Source organism: Panthera onca, chromosome B1 (assembly GCF_046562875.1).
Source record: "Panthera onca isolate mPanOnc1 chromosome B1, mPanOnc1 haplotype 2, whole genome shotgun sequence".
Lineage (NCBI taxonomy): Eukaryota > Metazoa > Chordata > Mammalia > Carnivora > Felidae > Panthera > Panthera onca.
In genome coordinates this window covers 119277094-119296589 of record NC_138342.1, presented here as the reverse complement: position 1 = coordinate 119296589, position 19496 = coordinate 119277094, and the positions used below count along the sequence as shown (strand labels likewise).

Below are 19496 nucleotides of genomic sequence, written 5' to 3'. Positions count from 1 at the left end.
ATGGGACTCAATGCAAGCTGGACGTGGGGCTGGATGCGTGGCTTGAACCCATGAGCTGTGAGATCTTGACCTGAGCCAAAACCAAGAGTTGGACTCTTAACTGACTAAGCCACCCAGGTGCCCCAAATTCTACCAAACATTTAAAGAAGAGTAATAGCCCTTCTCAAACTATTTCAAAAAATATAACAGGAAGGAAAACTTCCAAATTCATTCTATGAGGCCAGTACCACCCTGCTACCAAAACCAGATAAAGACACCACAAGACAGAACTACAGGCCAACATCTTTCATAAATATAGATGCAAAAACCCTCAACAAAATATTAGCAAACTGAATTCAAGAATATATTTAAAAAAATAATACACCATGATCAAGTGGGATTTATTCTTAGGATGCAAGGGTGGTTCAATACTTGCAGAACAATCAACATGATAACGTCACATCAATAAGAGAAAGGATGAAAACCATATCATTTCAACAGATGCAGAAAAATAATTTGACAGAGTACAGCATCAATTCATGATAAAAAAAAAAAAACCTCTGCAAAGTAGTTCTAGAGGGAACATATCTCAAAATAATAGAGATTTTATATTAAAAACCCATAGCCAACACAGTGCTCAATGATGAAAAACAGAGCTTTCCCCCTAAGGTCAGGAGCAAGACAAGGATGTTCACTCTCACCACTTTTATTCAACGTAATACTGAAAGTTCTAGCCACAGCAATTAGACAACATAAAAAAATAAAGGCATCCAAAATGGTAAGGAAGAAGCAAAACTTTCAGTATTTGCAGGTGACATGATAACTATATATAGAAAACCTGAAAGACTCCACCAAAATCTACTAGAACTGATAAATGAATTCATTAAATTTGCGGGATACAAAATCAATGTATAGAAATATGTTGCATTCCTATATGCTAATAATGAAGCAGCAGAAAGTAAAATTAAGAAGACCATCCCATTTACAATTACACCAAAAACAATAAAATATCTAGGAATAAACATAACCAAAGAAGTGAAAGACCTGTACTCTGAAAACTAGAAAACATTGATGAAAGAAATTCAGTATGACTCAAAGAAATGGAAAGACATTCCATGCTCATGGGTTAGAAGAACAAATATTGTTAAAAAGGCCCTATACTACCCAAAACAATCTACAGATTTAATGCAATCCCTATAAAAATGCCAAGAGCGATTTTCACAGAACTAGAAAAACAATCTTAAAATTTGTACGGAACCAGAAAGGACCTCAAATAGCCAAAACAACCTTGACAAACAAAACAGGAAGTATCACAATTCCAGACTTCAAGTTATATTACAAAGTGGTAGTAATTAAAACAGTTTGGTGCTGGCATAAAAATAGACACATTGATCAATGGAATAGAACAGAAAACCCAGAAATAAATCCACAGTTATATGGTCAAGTAATCTTTAATAAAGAAGGAATGAATATATAATAGGAAAAGTCTTTTCAACAAATGGTGTTGGGAAAACTGTAGAGCCACATGCAAAAGAATGAAACTGGACCATTTTCTTTCACCATACACAATAACAAACTCAAAATGGATTAAAGACCTGAAACCATAAAAATTATTGAAGGGAGTATAGGCAGTAATCTCTCTGACATCAGCTATAGCAACATTTTTTTCTAGATATGTCTCTTGAGGCAAGGGAAATAAAAGCAAAAACTATTGGGACTACATCACAATTAGAAGTTTCTGCACAGTGAAGGAAACTAAAACTAAAAGGTAACCTATGGAATGGGAGAAGATCTTTGCAAATGACATGTGATAAAGGTTAGGATCCAAAATATACAAAGAACTGATACAACTCAACACTCAGAAAACAATCTACTTAAAAATGGACACAAAACATGAACAGACATTTCCTCAAAAAAAGACATACAGATGGCCAACAGACACATGAAAAGATACTCTGTATCACTCATCATCAGGGAAATGCAAATCAAATTACAATGAGATATCATCTCATACCTGTCAGAATGGCTAAAATCAAAAATACAAGAAACAAGCATTGGCAAGGATGTGGAGAAAAAGGAACCCTTTTGCACTGTTTGTGGGAATAAAAATTGGTGCAGTCATTGTGGAAAACAGTATGGAGTTTCCTCAAAAAATTAAAAGAACTACCCTATGATCCAGTAATCACACTACTGGGTATTTACCCCCAAAACACAAAAACACTACTTCATGGGATGTAGCCAAACCATGGAAACAGCCCAAGTGTCCCTTGATGGATGAGTGGATAAAGAAGTTGTGGTATATATATATATATATATATATATATATATATATATATACAATGGAATATTACTCAGCCATAAAAAGGAATGAAATCTTGCCATTTGCAACAACACTGATAGAACAAGAGAGTATTATGCTGAATGAAATAAGGCAGTCAGAGAAAGACAAATACCATGTGATCTCACTTGTGTGGAATTTAAGAAACAAAACAAAAGAACGTAGGGAAAAAAGAGAGACAAACCAAGAAACAGGCTTTTAACTATAGAGAACAGATGGTTACCAGAGGGAAGGTGGGTGGGTGGATGGGAGATATAGGGGATGGGGATTTAAAAAAAAAAAGAAAGGTTCTAATTAGTTGGGCTAACTATATGGGAAAAAACTTTTTATAATGTTTATTTTCTAAGAACAACTTTATTAATACAGTATTTGCAATTTCAAGTTCACTTGTTTAATGTGTAAAAGTCAATGGGTTTTAATATACTTAACAGAGTTATGTAACCATTACCATATCCAATTTTAGAACATTTTCATTACCTCCCCAAAAACCTTACCTCCCTTAACCTTTTCTTCCGATTCCTTTCCCTAGGCACTCACTGAATCTATTTTCTGTTTCTATAAATTTACCTATTTCTTTTCAATGGGATCATACAATATGTGGTCTTTTATTACGGGCTTCTTTCACTCAGCATGTTTTTTGAGATTCATCTATCTTGAACATATCAGTATACCATTCAGTTTTATTGCTAAGTAATATTTTATTGTATAGATAGCCCATATTTTGTCTAACCATTAGTAGATGGATGTTTGTGTTGTTTGTACATTTTGGCTAATTATGAAAATGTTTCTTTAAGCATCCATATTTAAGTTTTTGTGTACATATATGTTTTCATTTCTCTCTGGCAGATACCTAGTAGTGGAATTGCTAGGTTATAGGGTAATTCTATTTTTAACATTTTAAAGAACTGACATACTATCTTCCAAAACTTACATCATTATACATTCCTACCAGCAATGTATAAAGGTGCCAATTTCTTTATATCCTCTCAGCAGTTGTTACTTTCTCTTTTTGATTATAGCCATTCTGGTGGATGTAAATTGCTAATCTCATACCAGTGTTTCTAAAGCGGACGAATGTAGGTCTATAGAAATGTTCTGAAAGATCTAAGAGTTCTAAGAATTTTTTTTATTTTTCTTTTTATTTTTTTCAATATATGAAATTTATTGTCAAATTGGTTTCCATACAACACCCAGTGCTCATCCCAAAAGGTGCTCTCCTCAATACCCATCACCCACCCTCCCCGCCCTCCCACCCCCCATCAACCCTCAGTTTGTTCTCAGTTTTTAAGAGTCTCTTATGCTTTGGCTCTCTCCCACTCTAACCTCTTTTTTTTTTTTTTTTCCCCCTCCTCCATGGGTTTCTGTTAAGTTTCTCAGGATCCACATAAGAGTGAAAACATACGGTATCTGTCTTTCTCTGTATGGCTTATTTCACTTAGCATCACACTCTCCAGTTCCATCCACGTTGCTACAAAGGGCCATATTTCATTCTTTCTTATTGCCATGTAGTACTCCATTGTGTATATAAACCACAATTTCTTTATCCATTCATCAGTTGGTGGACATTTAGGCTCTTTCCACAATTTGGCTATTGTTGAGAGTGCTGCTATAAACATTGGCATACAAGTTGCCCCATGCATCAGTACTCCTGTATCCCTTGGGTAAATTCCTAGCAGTGCTATTTCTGGGTCATAGGGTAGGTCTATTTTTAATTTTCTGAGGAACCTCCACACTGTTTTCCAGAGTGGCTGCAACAGTTTGCATTGCCACCAACAGTGCAAGAGGGTTCCCGTTTCTCCACATCCTCTCCAGCATCTATAGTCTCCTGATTTGTTCATTTTGGCCACTCTGACTGGCATGAGGTGATATCTGAGTGTGGTTTTGATTTGTATTTCCCTGATGAGGAGCGATGTTGAGCATCTTTTCATGTGCCTGTTGGCCATCCGGATGTCTTCTTTAGAGAAGTGTCTATTCATGTTTTCTGCCCATTTCTTCACTGGGTTATTTGTTTTTCGGGTGTGGAATTTGGTGAGCTCTTTATAGATTTTGGATACTAGCCCTTTGTCCGATATGTCATTTGCAAATATCTTTTCCCATTCCATTGGTTGCCTTTTAGTTTTGTTGGTTGTTTCCTTTGCTGTGCAGAAGCTTTTTATCTTCATAAGGTCCCAGTAATTCATTTTTGCTTTTAATTCCCTTGCCTTTGGGGATGTGTCAAGTAAGAAATTGCTACGGCTGAGGTCAGAGAGGTCTTTTCCTGCTTTCTCCTCTAGGGTTTGATGGTTTCCTGTCTCACATTCAGGTCCTTTATCCATTTTGAGTTTATTTTTGTGAATGGTGTGAGAAAGTGGTCTAGTTTCAACCTTCTGCATGTTGCTGTCCAGTTCTCCCAGCACCATTTGTTAAAGAGACTGTCTTTTTTCCATTGGATGTTCTTTCCTGCTTTGTCAAAGATGAGTTGGCCATACGTTTGTGGGTCTAGTTCTGGGGTTTCTATTCTATTCCATTGGTCTATGTGTCTGTTTTTGTGCCAATACCATGCTGTCTTGATGATGACAGCTTTGTAGTAGAGGCTAAAGTCTGGGATTGTGATGCTTCCTGCTTTGGTCTTCTTCAAAATTACTTTGGCTATTCAGGCCTTTTGTGGTTCCATATGAATTTTAGGATTGCTTGTTCTAGTTTCGAGAAGAATACTGGTGCAATTTTGATTGGGATTGCATTGAATGTGTAGATAGCTTTGGGTAGTATTGACATTTTTACAATATTTATTCTTCCAATCCATGAGCAGGGAATGTCTTTCCATTTCTTTATATCTTCTTCAATTACCTTCATAAGCTTTCTATAGTTTTCAGCATACAGATCTTTTACATCTTTGGTTAGATTTATTCCTAGGTATTTTATGCTTCTTGGTGCAATTGTGAATGGGATCAGTTTCTTTATTTGTCTTTCTGTTGCTTCATTGTTAGTGTATAAGAATGCAACTGATTTCTGTACATTGATTTTGAATCCTGCAACTTTGCTGAATTCATGTATCAGTTCTAGCAGACTTTTGGTGGAGTCTATCGGATTTTCCATGTATAATATCATGTCATCTGCAAAAAGCGAAAGCTTGACTTCATCTTTGCCAATTTTGATGCCTTTGATTTCCTTTTGTTGTCTGATTGCTGATGCTAGAACTTCCAACACTATGTAAAACAACAGCGGTGAGAGTGGGCATCCCTGTCGTGTTCCTGATCTCAGGAAAAAAGCTCTCAGTTTTTCCCCATTGAGGATGATGTTAGCTGTGGGCTTTTCATAAATGGCTTTGATGATGTTTAAGTATGTTCCTTCTATCCCGACTTTCTCAAGGGTTTTTATTAAGAAAGGGTGCTGGATTTTGTCAAAGGCCTTTTCTGCATCGATTGACAGGATCATAGGGTTCTTATCTTTTCTTTTATTAATGTGATGTATCACGTTGATTGATTTGCGAATGTTGAACCAGCCCTGCATCCCAGGAATGAATCCCACTTGATCATGGTGAATAATTCTTTTTATATGCTGTTGAATTTGATTTGCTAGTATCTTATTGAGAATTTTTGCATCCATATTCATCAGGGATATTGGCCTGTAGTTCTCTTTTTTTACTGGGTCTGTGTCTGGTTTGGGAATCAAAGTAATACTGGCTTCATAGAATGAGTCTGGAAGTTTTCCTTCCCTTTCTATTTCTTGGAATAGCTTGAGAAGGATAGGTATTATCTCTGCTTTAAACGTCTGGTAGAATTCCCCTGGGAAGCCATCTGGTCCTGGACTCTTATTTGTTGGGAGATTTTTGATAACGGGTTCAATTTCTTCACTGGTTATGGGTCTGTTCAAGCTTTCTATTTCCTCCTGATGGAGTTTTGGAAGGGTGTGGGTGTTTAGGAATTTGTCCATTTATTCCAGGTTGTTCGATTTGTTGGCATATAATTTTTCATAGTATTCCCTGATAATTGTTTGTATCTCTGAGGGATTGGTTGTAATAATTCCATTTTCATTCATGATTTTATCTATTTGGGTCATCTCCCTTTTCTTTTTGAGAAGCCTGGCTAGAGGTTTGTCAATTTTGTTTATTTTTTCAAAAAACCAACTCTTGGTTTTGTTGATCTGCTCTACAGTTTTTTTTAGATTCTATATTGTTTATTTCTGCTCTGATCTTTATTATTTCTCTTCTTCTGCTGGGTTTAGGCTGCCTTTGCTGTTCTGCTTCTATTTCCTTTAGGTGTGCTGTTAGATTTTGTATTTGGGATTTTTCTTGTTTCTTGAGATAGGCCTGGATTGCAATGTATTTTCCTCTCAGGACTGCCTTCGCTGCGTCCCAAAGAGTTTGGGTTGTTGTATTTTCATTTTCGTTTGTTTCCATATATTTTTTAATTTCTTCTCTAATTGCCTGGTTGACCCACTCATTCTTTAGTAGGGTGTTCTTTAACCTCCATGCTTTTGGAGGTTTTCCAGACTTTTTTCTGTGGTTGATTTCAAGCTTCATAGCATTGTGGTCTGAAAGTATGCATGGTATGATCTCAATTCTTGTATACTTATGACGGGCTGTTTTGTGATCCAGTATGTGATCTGTCTTGGAGAATGTTCCATGTGCACTTGAGAAAAAAGTATATTCTGTTGCTTTGGGATACAGAGTTCTAAATATATCTGTCAAGTCCATCTGATCCAATGTGTCATTCAGGGCCCTTGTTTCTTTATTGACCGTGTGTCTAGTTGATCTATCCATTTCTGTAAGTGGAGTGTTAAAGTCCCCTGCAATTACCGCATTCTTATCAATAAGGTTGCTTATGTTTATGAGTAATTGTTTTATATATTTGGGGGCTCCGGTATTTGGCGTATAGACATTTATAATTGTTACCTCTTCCTGATGGATAGACTCTGTAATTATTATATAATGCCCTTCTTCATCTCTTGTTACAGCCTTTAATTTAAAGTCTAGTTTGTCTGATATAAGTATGGCTACTCCAGCTTTCTTTTGGCTTCCAGTAGCATGATAAATAGTTCTCCATCCCCTCACTCTCAATCTAAAGGTGTCCTCAGATCTAAAATGAGTCTCTTGTAGACAGCAAATAGATGGGTCTTGTTTTTTTATCCATTCTGATACCCTGTGTCTTTTGGTTGGCGCATTTAATCCATTTACATTCAGTGTTATTATAGAAAGATACAGGTTTAGAGTCATTGTGATGTCTGTATGTTTCATGCTTGTAGTGATGTCTCTGGTACTTTGTCTCACAGGATCCCCCTTAGGATCTCTTGTAGGGCTGGTTTAGTGGTGACGAATTCCTTCAGTTTTTGTTTGTTTGGGAAGACCTTTATCTCTCCTTCTATTCTAAATGACAGACTTGCTGGATAAAGGATTCTCGGCTGCATATTTTTTTCTGTTCAATACATTGAAGATCTCGTGCCAATCCTTTCTGGCCTGCCACGTTTCAAAAGAGAGATCAGTCACGAGTCTTATAGGTCTCCCGTTATAAGTTAGGGCACGTTTATCCCTTGCTGCTTTCAGAATTTTCTCTTTATCCTTGTATTTTGCCAGTTTGACTATGATATGTCATGCAGAAGATCGATTCAAGTTACGGCTGAAGGGAGTTCTCTGTGCCTCTTGGATTTCCATGCCTTTTTCCTTCCCCAGTTCAGGGACATTCTCAGCTATTATTTCTTCAAGTACCCCTTCAGCACCTTTCCCTCGCTCTTCCTCCCCTGGGATACCAATTATGCGTATATTATTTCTTTTTAGTGTGTCACTTAGTTCTCTAATTTTCCCCTCATACTCCTGGATTTTTTTATCTCTCTTTTTCTCAGCTTCCTCTTTTTCCATAACTTTATTTTCTAGTTCACCTATTCTCTCCTCTGCCTCTTCAATCTGAGCCGTCATTGTTTCCATTTTGTTTTGCATTTCGTTTAAAGCGTTTTTCAGCTCCTCCTGACTGTTCCTTAGTCCCTTGATCTCTGTAGCAAGAGATTCTCTGCTGTCCTCTATACTGTTTTCAAGCCCAGCGATTAATTTTATGACTATTATTCTAAATTCACTTTCTGTTATATTATTTAAATCCTTTTTGATCAGTTCATTAGCTGTTGTTATTTCCTGGAGATTCTTCTGAGGGGAATTCTTCCATTTGGTCATTTTGGATAGTCCCTGGAGTGGTGAGGACCTGCAGGGCACTTCCCCTGTGCTGTGGTGTATAACTGGAGCTGGTGGGTGGAGTCGCAGTCAGACCTGACGTCTGCCCCCGGCCCACCGCTGGGGCCACAGTCAGACTGGTGTGTGCCTTCTCTTCCCCTCTCCTAGGGGCGGGATTCACTGTGGGGTGGCGTGGCCCGTCTGGGCTACTTGCACACTGCTAGGCTTGTGGTGCTGGGGATCTGGCGTATTAGCTGGGGTGGGTAGGCAAGGTGCAGGGGGGCAGGAGGGGCAGGCTTAGCTCGCTTCTCCTTAGGTGATCCACTTCAGGAGGGGCCCTGTGGCAGCGGGAGGGAGTCAGACCCGCTGCTGGAGGGGTGGCTCCGCAGAACCACCGTGTTGGGTGTTTGCGAGGAGCAAGCAAGTTCCCTGGCAGGGACTGGTTCCCTTTGGGATTTTGGCTGGGGGATGGGCGAGGGAGATGGCGCTGGCGAGTGCCTTTGTTCCCAGCCAAACTGAGCTCTGTCGTCCTGGGGCTCAGCAACTCTCCCTCCCTTTGTCCTCCAGGCTTCCCACTTTCAGAGCAGAGCTGTTAATTTATGACCTCCCAGATACTAAGCAAGTCCTGCTTGCTGTCGGAACACACTTCGTCTGGCCCCTCCACTTTTGTGAACCAGACTAGGGGTCTCTGCTTGGCCGGCGGGCCGCCCCTCCGCCCCGGCTCCCTCCCGCCTGTCCATGGAGTGCGCACCGCCTCTCTGCCCTTCCTACCCTCTTCCGTGAGCCTCTCATCTGCACTTGGCTCCGGAGACTCCGTTCTGCTAGTTTCTGGTGGTTTTCTGGGTTAGTTAGGCAGGTGTAGGTGGAATCTAAGTGATTAGCAGGATGCGCGGTGAGCCGCCATCTTCCCAGCAATCCCTTCGGTTCCTTTTAGAATATGTTTATAGATCTTTTTTTGCAATCCAGGTTATAGAGCTGAGTGGATTCTCTCACATCCTCCAATAGCATTTCTCATACTTTTGGTTCAAATTCAAATCTACTAACCAGTCTTCAGTGAATGACAGGGAAAGGATGAGAAAGTAGACTTGGCTGTCTCCCAGAAAGGATCCTTCTTTCTTCTCCACCGAGATCTTGGGAAGATGGCAACAAATAGATTTTCATGGAGAGGAGATTCAGGACTTGAGGTCAGGAAGGACTATTTATGAAAGAATATGCTAGACGTTTCCAGGTAGAACATCAATAATATTCCAATTATTTCCATATACCACAACTGGTTTATCCTTTCATCCACTGATGGACATTTAGGCTGTTTCTACCTTTGCGCTACTGTGAATAGTGCGGTAAAGGTGCGCTGCATAGGAAAGAGAATAATGTCCTGAGGCTGCTCTTCACGTGAAAGGCTCCACGAACAGGCAGCTATATTCTCACGAGATGAATTTTAGACACCTCGAATCTGCCAGAAGAAACTGATGCACCTGAGGAAAATGAGTTGGTGCCTTTGGGTTGCTAAGGCAGGAAACTGTTTTGCCGCCAGGGCAAGAATTTACTTTTAAAAAAAGTTTTCATGGGGCCCCTGAGTGGCCCAGTCAGTTAAGCGTCTGACTTCGGCTCAGGTCACGGTCTCACGGTTTGTGAGTTCGAGCCCCGCGTCGGGCTCTGTGATGACAACTTGGAGCCTGGAGCCTTCTTCCTATTCTGTGTCTCCCTCTCTCTCTTCTCCTCCCCTGCTCACACGCTGTCTCTCTCTCAAAAATTAATAAAGATTACAAAAATTAAAAAAAAAAAAAAGCTTTCGTAATGATGGTAACTGGGGGAAAAAAGTAATAGAACTGTACTATGGATCACCTGGATCTCTGACCACCTTATAACCAAGGACTGCCACACGAGTTCAGTATCCACGTTTACTTTGTGTTTAAAAGGCCATTGGCACCAAAAAATAAAACTTGAATTTTAACATGTTAATGAGAATAGAGCAAGACATACAAATCATGTATTTCTGCCAAAAGGCAGCCAAATTATATTTGATTTCTACTCAAGTAATGCTATAATAATGAACAGACATTTTGCAGTAGTTAGAGAAATGGTTAGATTATTGAGTCATCAAAGTATTATGATAAATGTAAAAGAAGTTTATCCAATACAGTCAACCTGATTGCAGTAAGCCCATATTTATTTGTCTTTAGCTGTGATTTGATTCAGTAAAAGACTTACGTGAAATTATGATAAAAAATTTTTTCTTTAGGTTTTTGGTGTTTATATGTAAATGTACTTTGGTTTTATAATTATGAAACTTCAGTGGTATGTTTATATATACTTAAGCAAGATTGTAATAAATTTGAGAACCATGATTTTTTTTAATGTTTACTTGTTTATTTTGAGAGAGAGAGAGAGGGAGACAGAGTGTGAGGGAGCAGGGGAGGGGCAGAGAGAGAATTCCAAGCAGGCTCCATGCTGTCAGCACAGAGCCCAATGGATCTCACGAACCTTGAGATCATGATGGGAGCCAAAATCAAGAATCAGATGCTTAATCCGCTGAGCCAGCCATGTGCCAACCCCAACCTTTTCTTTCTTTTAAAGGAGTCCACATAATATTTGAGTTTGGCAGTCACTGTTGCTTATCTCTTTAGGTTTTGTGCTCTTGGTTCTTTGTTTTTAGAGGCAGGTGTGTAGCTGTAGAATCTGTGTCCTGTAGGAGTTGAAGTTTGTATTTTATTTATTCAAAGTATAATTTAAATACCTTCATTAATGAAGCTATCCTAGAACAAAAGAGGTATTAAAGAGAAACTATTTCTTTGTAAGTGTACTTCCATATTTTTCACAACTTTTCACCGATAACTCTTAATTTCACAGGTAATCAGTATGCATTTCCAAAGATTTTGGCTATATTTGGGTCTTCTATTCATCTCAATTAATGCAGAATTTATGGATGATGGTGGTGAGATGGAAGATTTTGATGAAAATTCAGAAGAAATTGATGTTAATGAAGGTGAACTCTCCTCAGAGGTAAGGTTACTGCAAAATGAGTTGTAAATTATTCCTTCACAGAATATAGAGGAGAGTGACCTCTAAGATTCATTTCAGTTTTAATAGTAGTCATTTTCTAAATAAATAGAAAAACACTGCTTTTTTTCTAACTATTTCTTGCTGTGTTTTAGAATGCTCGTGTATTACAGAAATTTGCGCATTGCACCTAGCACAGTTTTATTACTAAGTAAATATGCAGAAGATTTTTATTATCAAAATAGGAATTTGTCACTGACTAAAGAGCGCTGAGCACTTCTAAGAGAAAGGTTTTCAGTCTTATTTTGGACACTGCTGGCCCTCTTCAGATAAAAGATAAGGTAGTGTCATTTGCAGTTCTAGAGATAAAATAAGTCATTTTTCTTATTTCTCTGAGGAAAGGAGATGCTAAATAGGAGGATGAATTAGAAAGGGAGGTGGTAATGAGGTAGACATTTAATAAGGCTCACCTGCGTTTCTGGCTCATCATTGTTAAGATATGTTTTGAGGTGGTGACTAACAAGTCTGAAAAACCTTGAGGAGATTTTTGTACATCTTGTCAATCCAGAAGAACTTTTACATTGAGGAATATTCATAGATAATATTGGGATGATCAGGAAATTTTTCAGAAATATTTTTGATGGTAAGAATGCATCAATTGTATTGTGTCAGCAACTGCTTAAATATATTATTGTTATAGACTTCACCTCACTTATTTTAGAGTTTTTTATTTGCAAATGAAAGTGTTGTTTAGCTGTTTAAGGTGATTATTCTTTCTCTTTTAAATTTTAAACTCCATGAGTACATTTCTTTTAAAACCTAGTTCTGCGATCTACAGAAAGTTAAGTAATCGAAGTGCTGATGATTAATTGAGATACAGCTACTACAACAGTCTTTGGAAGTTAAAACTTGAAATGAATTGAGAGATACCTGCCATTTTAACTGTATTAGGTGATAGTTGAAAAAAATGGTTGGAAAGGGAAAGAACAACTTCTGATGCTTCTAATTTTATAGTATTATAAGCATGTAGTAAAAGTAATCTAGACACAGTAAAATGTAAATAAAGGGCAATATAAACTTCTGGTGATTTAAAGAGTGATCTAATAGAAAGAAGGCTCATGGTACCATTGTTCATTTTGCCAGTCCATAAAAATATAGAGAACAGTAAAGTTGTAATTCAGTAAACTTCATGAAAAATTGGCAATTTCAGGGGCACCTGGGTGGCTCAGTCCATTGGGCGTCCAACTTCAGCTCAGGTCATGATCTCACGTCTGTGAGTTCAAGCCCCGTGTCGGGCGCTGTGCTGACATCTTGGAGCCTGGAGCCTGCTTCGGATTCTGTGTCTCCCTCTCTCTCTGCCCCTACCCCGCTCGCACTCTTTCTCTCTCTCAAAAATAAATAAACATTAAAAAAAATAAAGAAAGAAAAATTGGCAATTTTGATAGAATTTTGACCCTGTCAGTAATTATGTGGAATTGTGTTTGATTATTAATATCCATCCCCCTTAAATAGACAGGAAAAGTACTCTCAGGTTAGGGTAGAGACAGTGAATAGAGAAAGTACTTCTGAATTCTTTTACCTAAAGGCTGAAAAAAGAAATCTCGTAATCATATACATAAAATTACAGAGCTTGATTCAGAAACGACCCAGATTGATCTATTACTTTAGGCAAAATTTTATTTTTTCATCAATTCAAATTACGTTTTGATAATTTGTCAATAAATTATTTCTAATCTTTTAAATTGTTTTGCTGGTATGTTCTATACAGCATAATGGTTAAGTGTATAAGCTTTGGAGCCAAACAGCCTTAGTTCATATCATGTCCCAAAACTATCTAACTGTGCCACAGTGGGCAAGTTACTTGGCCTCTGTCATGCAGTTTCATCATATGTAAAATGGGTGCAATAATAGTATTTTGCTCATAGAAGTATTATGAGGATTAAAAGAGCCACCATATAACCACCACCAGTATCACTGTCATCATCATACCAGCTAACACTACAGAACACTTGAAACCATTCTTTGCAGATAATTGCTTTACAGTGCTTTCTGTATTGAATCTTTCTCTTCTCTGGGTTCCTAATCTCTCAAAATGGTATCTTCATCCTCTATCATGTAACAGTGAAATTTAAGAGTTGATATTAAACTTGTCTACATGCTTACCAAGTTTTTCATCTTACATGCGTTAGACCATGCTCTGTCCTCTGTCTTTGATGATTTATATTCCCAAATGTTGTCACCTGTTAGAATCCTTTCAAGGCCATGCCAGCTGTGTCATGAGGCTTTCTCTAGAACTTTTTCCCATCCTTCCTGTGTTGGAAGGACTCAGTGTATTCTTTATTTGCATTTACAGTATTTTTCTCATCATTGTATCTTTTACATTCTCTTGTACCTTATCACACTAGGATACAAAGTTTTGAGGTCATGTCACCTTTTATCTGTTTTACCTATATGTGCATTGCATATTAGGTTCTTAACTAGTGAGATTATTTAATTAAAGTATTTGTGAAGATGAATAACTTTAGATTTTAAAAAATCTATTTTCTAGATTAAATATAAGACACCTCAACCTATAGGAGAAGTATATTTTACAGAAACTTTTGATAGTGGAAGGTTGGCTGGGTGAGTATTCATTCAAGAGAATGTTTTCTTTGATTTAATTAGCATTTTCAAAGTTATTGGCCTATTAAAATTGCCTCTACTACAGAACTATAAAAAATTTTTAAGTATTCTATTTGGCACTGTAAACCAGTACCATTTTTGTTATTGATAGAAATGTTTAACTTGGAGAGTTACTCATTTATACAAAGAAAATATGCAAATGAATTACAAATATAAAGGAAAAAAATTATACCATTTTTTCATTCCTAAGGACTGATATTAATGATAAACTTCAGATGACAAATTCAAATTATTGTCCCATCCTAAATATTGCTAAAAAAGTAAATGCCACTATTTATTGATTTTTATATGCCAGACACTGTCCCAAGTAGGTAGGTCAGTACTATATTTATCTCCATAGCTTTATCGCCTTACAGGTGAGGAAACTGAGGCTTAGTTTATCTGATGTGTGATCATACAGCTAGTAAATTGTGGATTCCAAATGTGTTTGGACTCTAGCCTTGTGAGATTATGTATGGGCATCCTTATTTAGCCTCTAAGCATTTAGTTTTTAATGAGAAGTGACTATTGGGTAATCTTTTGTTGTGTTTCTAGTATATGTTGTGTCTATAAATTGCTGGCTTTACTTTTAATGATACGTATTTGCTTTCATCTTTATTTATAGGTGGGTCTTATCAAAAGCTAAGAAAGATGATACAGATGAGGAGATTTCCATATATGATGGTAAAATATTTATTTAAATATTCAATATAACTAGTATGATCCAGAGTTCACTACCTTTTAAAATTATATTTCTATTATATATATATATAATATATATAATATATGAGGTCTGGGGCTCCGTCATGTTTCCACAATAGAATGTTCAGCCTTATATCTCCTTTCTGATATTTCTGGAGGTCTCTGGGTGACCCATACTTAAGCCACCATCTGGTTTCCTGACTCAAAAGAGTTGAATTTTTACTCCACTGCAGTTAGTCACTGCATTTCCTGCAGCAGTATTTCCCAGGCTACTGCTGTTCTGTGGTGGTTCAACTCCAGCATGGGCACACCTAGATCAGGTTGTAAGTCAGGGCAAGATCCTCTTAGCAAGTGTGAAACAGGGTAATTAATGAGAGCTACTAGTTACGTGGCTACTCCTGGAGCCCATATCTCCAGGCCTTAATGTCTACTTTCGTTGGTTGATAGGATTATCTTCAAGCTTAGCCATAGAAAAAAAAATGTCCTATGTGCAGGGGTCATCTTTTCTTCCCTAATAGGATGACAAAAGAACTTCTTTTTCCTTTTAGTCTAAAATCAGCCTCTTCCTTGGTTGTATGCTAAAGCAAGATCAGCCTCTTCTCATAGTGACTGGTAGTGGGAGTTCTCTTTCTCTCAGAGGACCTCATACCCATAAGGGTATGACCTCACACTCAGACTCCAACAGGCAGATACATGAGAACAGTAACAAAACAGATAATAGCTTGTGTTGGATGTCAGCTGTCTAATTCCTTTTCATAGTTTGTTTTAATGTGAGATGAAAATCATGCCTGCATGTCTTTCTTTGCAGTGTTCTCCATCCTCAGAACTCCTCTGGGTTTTTTTGTGTTTATATTCTCCAAAAAGAACTCTGCCATATGCACAGATCAAGCAATATTGCATTCAGTCCAAATCCATTTAGAGAAAAGAATAATTTCACCCAAAGAAGCAGGAAGTCTGCAGATGTGTAACATGACCTAAAATATGCCCACAGAGATACACATTATCAAACAGAATATTTGGCTTAAAACACCTAGGTTTAGGGGCACCTGGCTGGCTCAGTCAGTAGAGCATGCAACTCTTGATCTCAGAGCTGTATGTTTGAGCCCCATGTTGAGTGTAGAGATTACTTAAAAAAAAAAAATCTTAAAAAAAAACTATGTTTAGACTACTTTCCAGTTTTTTTCAAGAACTTTGGGTAGATAATTGTTTCACATTTGTATTTTAGTTTCCTAAAATTAAGATATACTCTATCTTACAAGTGAGTTTAAATCTCTGTTTCTTGATGGACAAAAGTGTCTTTTAACATTTAAATGAATCTTTTCTTTAGCTTAAAATTAAAATCAAACAAGGAAGCAAATAAACAAACAAAAAAACCAAGCTTCTTAGCACTGAAGTTTGGTCTGTAGTCTCATTAAACATAAATATCCATGAAAATAATTTTCTCACATATTAGATTTAGTATAGTTTTTGAATGATTTTTACCAGTGTCTTAAAAGCAACTTTGAAAAATATGGAATCAAAGTTCTAGATGCTAAAAATGGTGTTTTGGATATTGATAGTAGCAGTGTTGTTTATAAATTGGTTAGTGGAGGGGCACCTGGGTGGCTCAGTCAGTTAAGCATCTGACTTCAGCCCAGGTCATGATCTCACAGTCCATGGATTCAAGCCCTGCAATGGACTCTGTGCTGACATTCGGAGCCTGGGACCTGTTTCAGATTCTGTGTCTCCCTTTCTCTCTCTGCCCCTTCCCTGCTCATGCTCTGTCTCTCTCTCTCAAAAATAAATAAACATTAAAAAAAAAAAAGTGGTAGTTGAGATTAATATTATGTTCTTTTGCAAGAGAATTTATTATTCACAATAGTTAATGACAGCTTCTGTCAAGTGCCACTTGAATAAAGCTCATTCTGAGCTTTTCAGGAGTAAGCAGATCTGTGAAACATGTGCTGGGATGTAGAGTTTGCATTTGGAGTAGACCTATTTACATTTTTAGATTAAGTTATTAATAAAAGTACAAATGTTTAATAAATACCAGTTCTTTAAGTGACCAACTTTCAGGATATAAAAGCTGTGAATTCCTTTTTAAAGAAAAATGTTTGTTTATTTATTTTGAGAGAGACAGAGAAGGTGCACGCCCCTACATGAACTGGGAGGGACAAAGAGAATCCCAAGCAGGAACCAAACTACGGTATCATGACCTGAGCCAAAATCAAGAATCTGACACTTAACCAACTGAGCCACCCAGATGCCCCTTAAACTGTGTGAATTCTTTTTAAAATTTTATTTATATCAGAATATATATTCACTGGTATTGTCTAGAATTTGGCTAAGTGATAAATTAATAGCAAGTTATTATTTATTTGGAATTGGAAAAACCTCTTGTCATTGGGCAATAATTACCCTGTCACAAGTTTTCTAAAATTAAAGCACTAGATGGTACCTTTTTCATAGCTGATAAATATATGTGCATAATTGCAAAAAAAACAGACAAGATAGTTTAAAAAATTCTTTGCTATAAATATCCTGAAAATCCTAAAGATGAAGTTGTTATTCCTTAAAAGAAGACCTTTGATTTTGGTCAGGTTAGTAGTGATAATACAATTTATCATCAATGTGAGAGAATAAATATCAAATGAATTCATCTTTTTTAGAAAGGTATAGTGTAACCAAATGAGGGAGAGAAAAGGAAAAGAAACCTATGAAATGGATTTTATAAAACTCAATAAATTCTGCACAGTGATAGACAGACCAAAAATTATTTCTCTCTGATTCATGATTGTTCAGGTTCCTGCACTATTGTTTTGTTTTGTTTTTTGTTTTAGAAAGGAAAACAAGTAATATAAAGAGCATTTATGATTCATAAGTGCCTGTTAATAAATATTCCAAGTTGGTATAATGCTGAAAAATAGCTAGTTTTTGCTAAATTGAGTTTCATTGGGAATTGACAGTACCTATAATTTTCAAAGCTAGAACATTTTATACAAATTAATAGAAGTTGGTTATTTTCTATTCTAAAGAGAAAAAAGGAGAAAAGTCCAACATGCAACTTTTGGGCTACCGGCAACCCATGGAACTTTACAACGTTTGTAGCCCCAAATGTAATTCCAGGAGCTGTCTGATCTTAAACATGGAAAATCCCAGCCCAGAGAGGAGCGAATGCAACTTTGCCATTATTATAGCTTAGTGCTTATCCAGTGCTTGCTACTTTCTTGGCCAAAAGTTCTGAGAGCTAATTGGCCTAGCCTGAGAACAGTGACCTTAATTTGTGTTTATTGGGCATACAGTTTTCAAAATAAAATTTAAATCCCCACAGTACCTTTTGCAAAGTAAAGAAAGCAGCTGATGAGTATCATATATTGCAAAACAGACCAACGCAAACTGCTTATTTTGTGTTAAGGAAACTATCTCCTATGTAATTTTAAAATATATCATTTTAGGGGTGCCTGGGTGGCTCAAATCGGTTAAACGTCTGTCCAGCTCTTGGTTTTGGCTCAGATCATGATCTCGTAGTTCATGGGTTCCAGCCCTGTGTCAGGCTCTGTGCTGACAGTGCAGAGCCTGCTTAGGATTCTTTCTCTCTCTCTGTCGCTGCTCCTGCCTCTCTCGTGCTGTCTCTGTCTCTCTCAAAATAAATAAATAAACTTAAAAAAATAAAAATAAAATTTATCATTTTAAAAATACAGCATTTGATGGGGTGCCTAGGTGGCTGCGTCGGGTAAGCGTCTGACATGGGCTCAGGTCATGATCTCACAATCTGTGATTCTAGCCCTCTGACAGCTCAGAGCCTGGAGCCTGCTTCAGATCCTGTGTCTCCCTCTCTCTCTCTGCCCGTCCCCTGTTCACGCTCTGTCTCTGTCTCAAGAATAAATAAACATTAAAAAAAAAATACAGTATTGCTAGATCATGCTACAAACCACATTTTGTAATTTCATTGATTAAAAAGTCAGAGAAATACAATCTAATTTTAGCTAAGAAAATGAAACTATTCTCTACTAAGATAAAAAAAAAGAGTGGGCATGCATACAATTGCAGATATTATTTCCTGTTTTTCAAATTTTGTTCTATTTTTCGCAAATCAGCCTTCATAAAAAAATCTTACTAGTCACCACTGCTGATAAATAATTTATAAGTCATTGTTTTTGGTTTTCGTTTAATCTGCTTTGCTTTATATTTTAGGAAGATGGGAAATAGAAGAATTGAAAGAAAACCGAATACCTGGTGACAGAGGGCTGGTGTTGAAATCTCAAGCAAAGCATCATGCGATATCTGCGACATTAGCAAAACCCTTCATTTTTGCTGATAAACCTTTGATTGTTCAGTAAGTTTTATTATGTTTTACAGTACTTTCTCTGAAATGTATGTTAGTTTTGTATAATTTGGCTTCTGAATATAGCTATGAAGGGTATAAAATGGGTATAAAAGTCCAGATTTCCTTTTCAGTTTCACTTACTTAAATACAGAAGGCATAAATACCCACAGGCACTCTGAGGTTTTGAGTAAAAGGAAGGTTAATTTAAAAGTTTTATAATATGTACTGTAATATAAAAAATTCTGCCACCGTAGACCGTATAATACATACTAAAATCACCATTTTTATTTTAGCTCTTTTCTTAAAATTACTTACTGTTAAGATATTAATCTCAGTATATTCAGAATAGAACCATAAATATTGCTGCTAAACCA

At 37.0% G+C, this 19496-nt stretch overlaps 1 protein-coding gene across 2 annotated transcripts in view; it reads left to right on the top strand.

Moving 5' to 3' along the window:
- The window catches only part of CLGN (calmegin), a 56282-nt gene that overhangs the window by 12947 nt on the left and 23839 nt on the right, over positions 1 to 19496 (top strand). For both annotated transcript variants that reach the window (XM_060654129.3, XM_060654130.3), the window contains exons 2-5: positions 11304 to 11456; positions 14002 to 14075; positions 14740 to 14798; positions 18990 to 19131. In XM_060654129.3, coding sequence (XP_060510112.1) covers positions 11313 to 11456; positions 14002 to 14075; positions 14740 to 14798; positions 18990 to 19131 — 419 coding nt within the window. In that variant the 5' untranslated portion in view covers positions 11304 to 11312. The remainder of the gene's footprint in view (positions 1 to 11303; positions 11457 to 14001; positions 14076 to 14739; positions 14799 to 18989; positions 19132 to 19496) is intronic.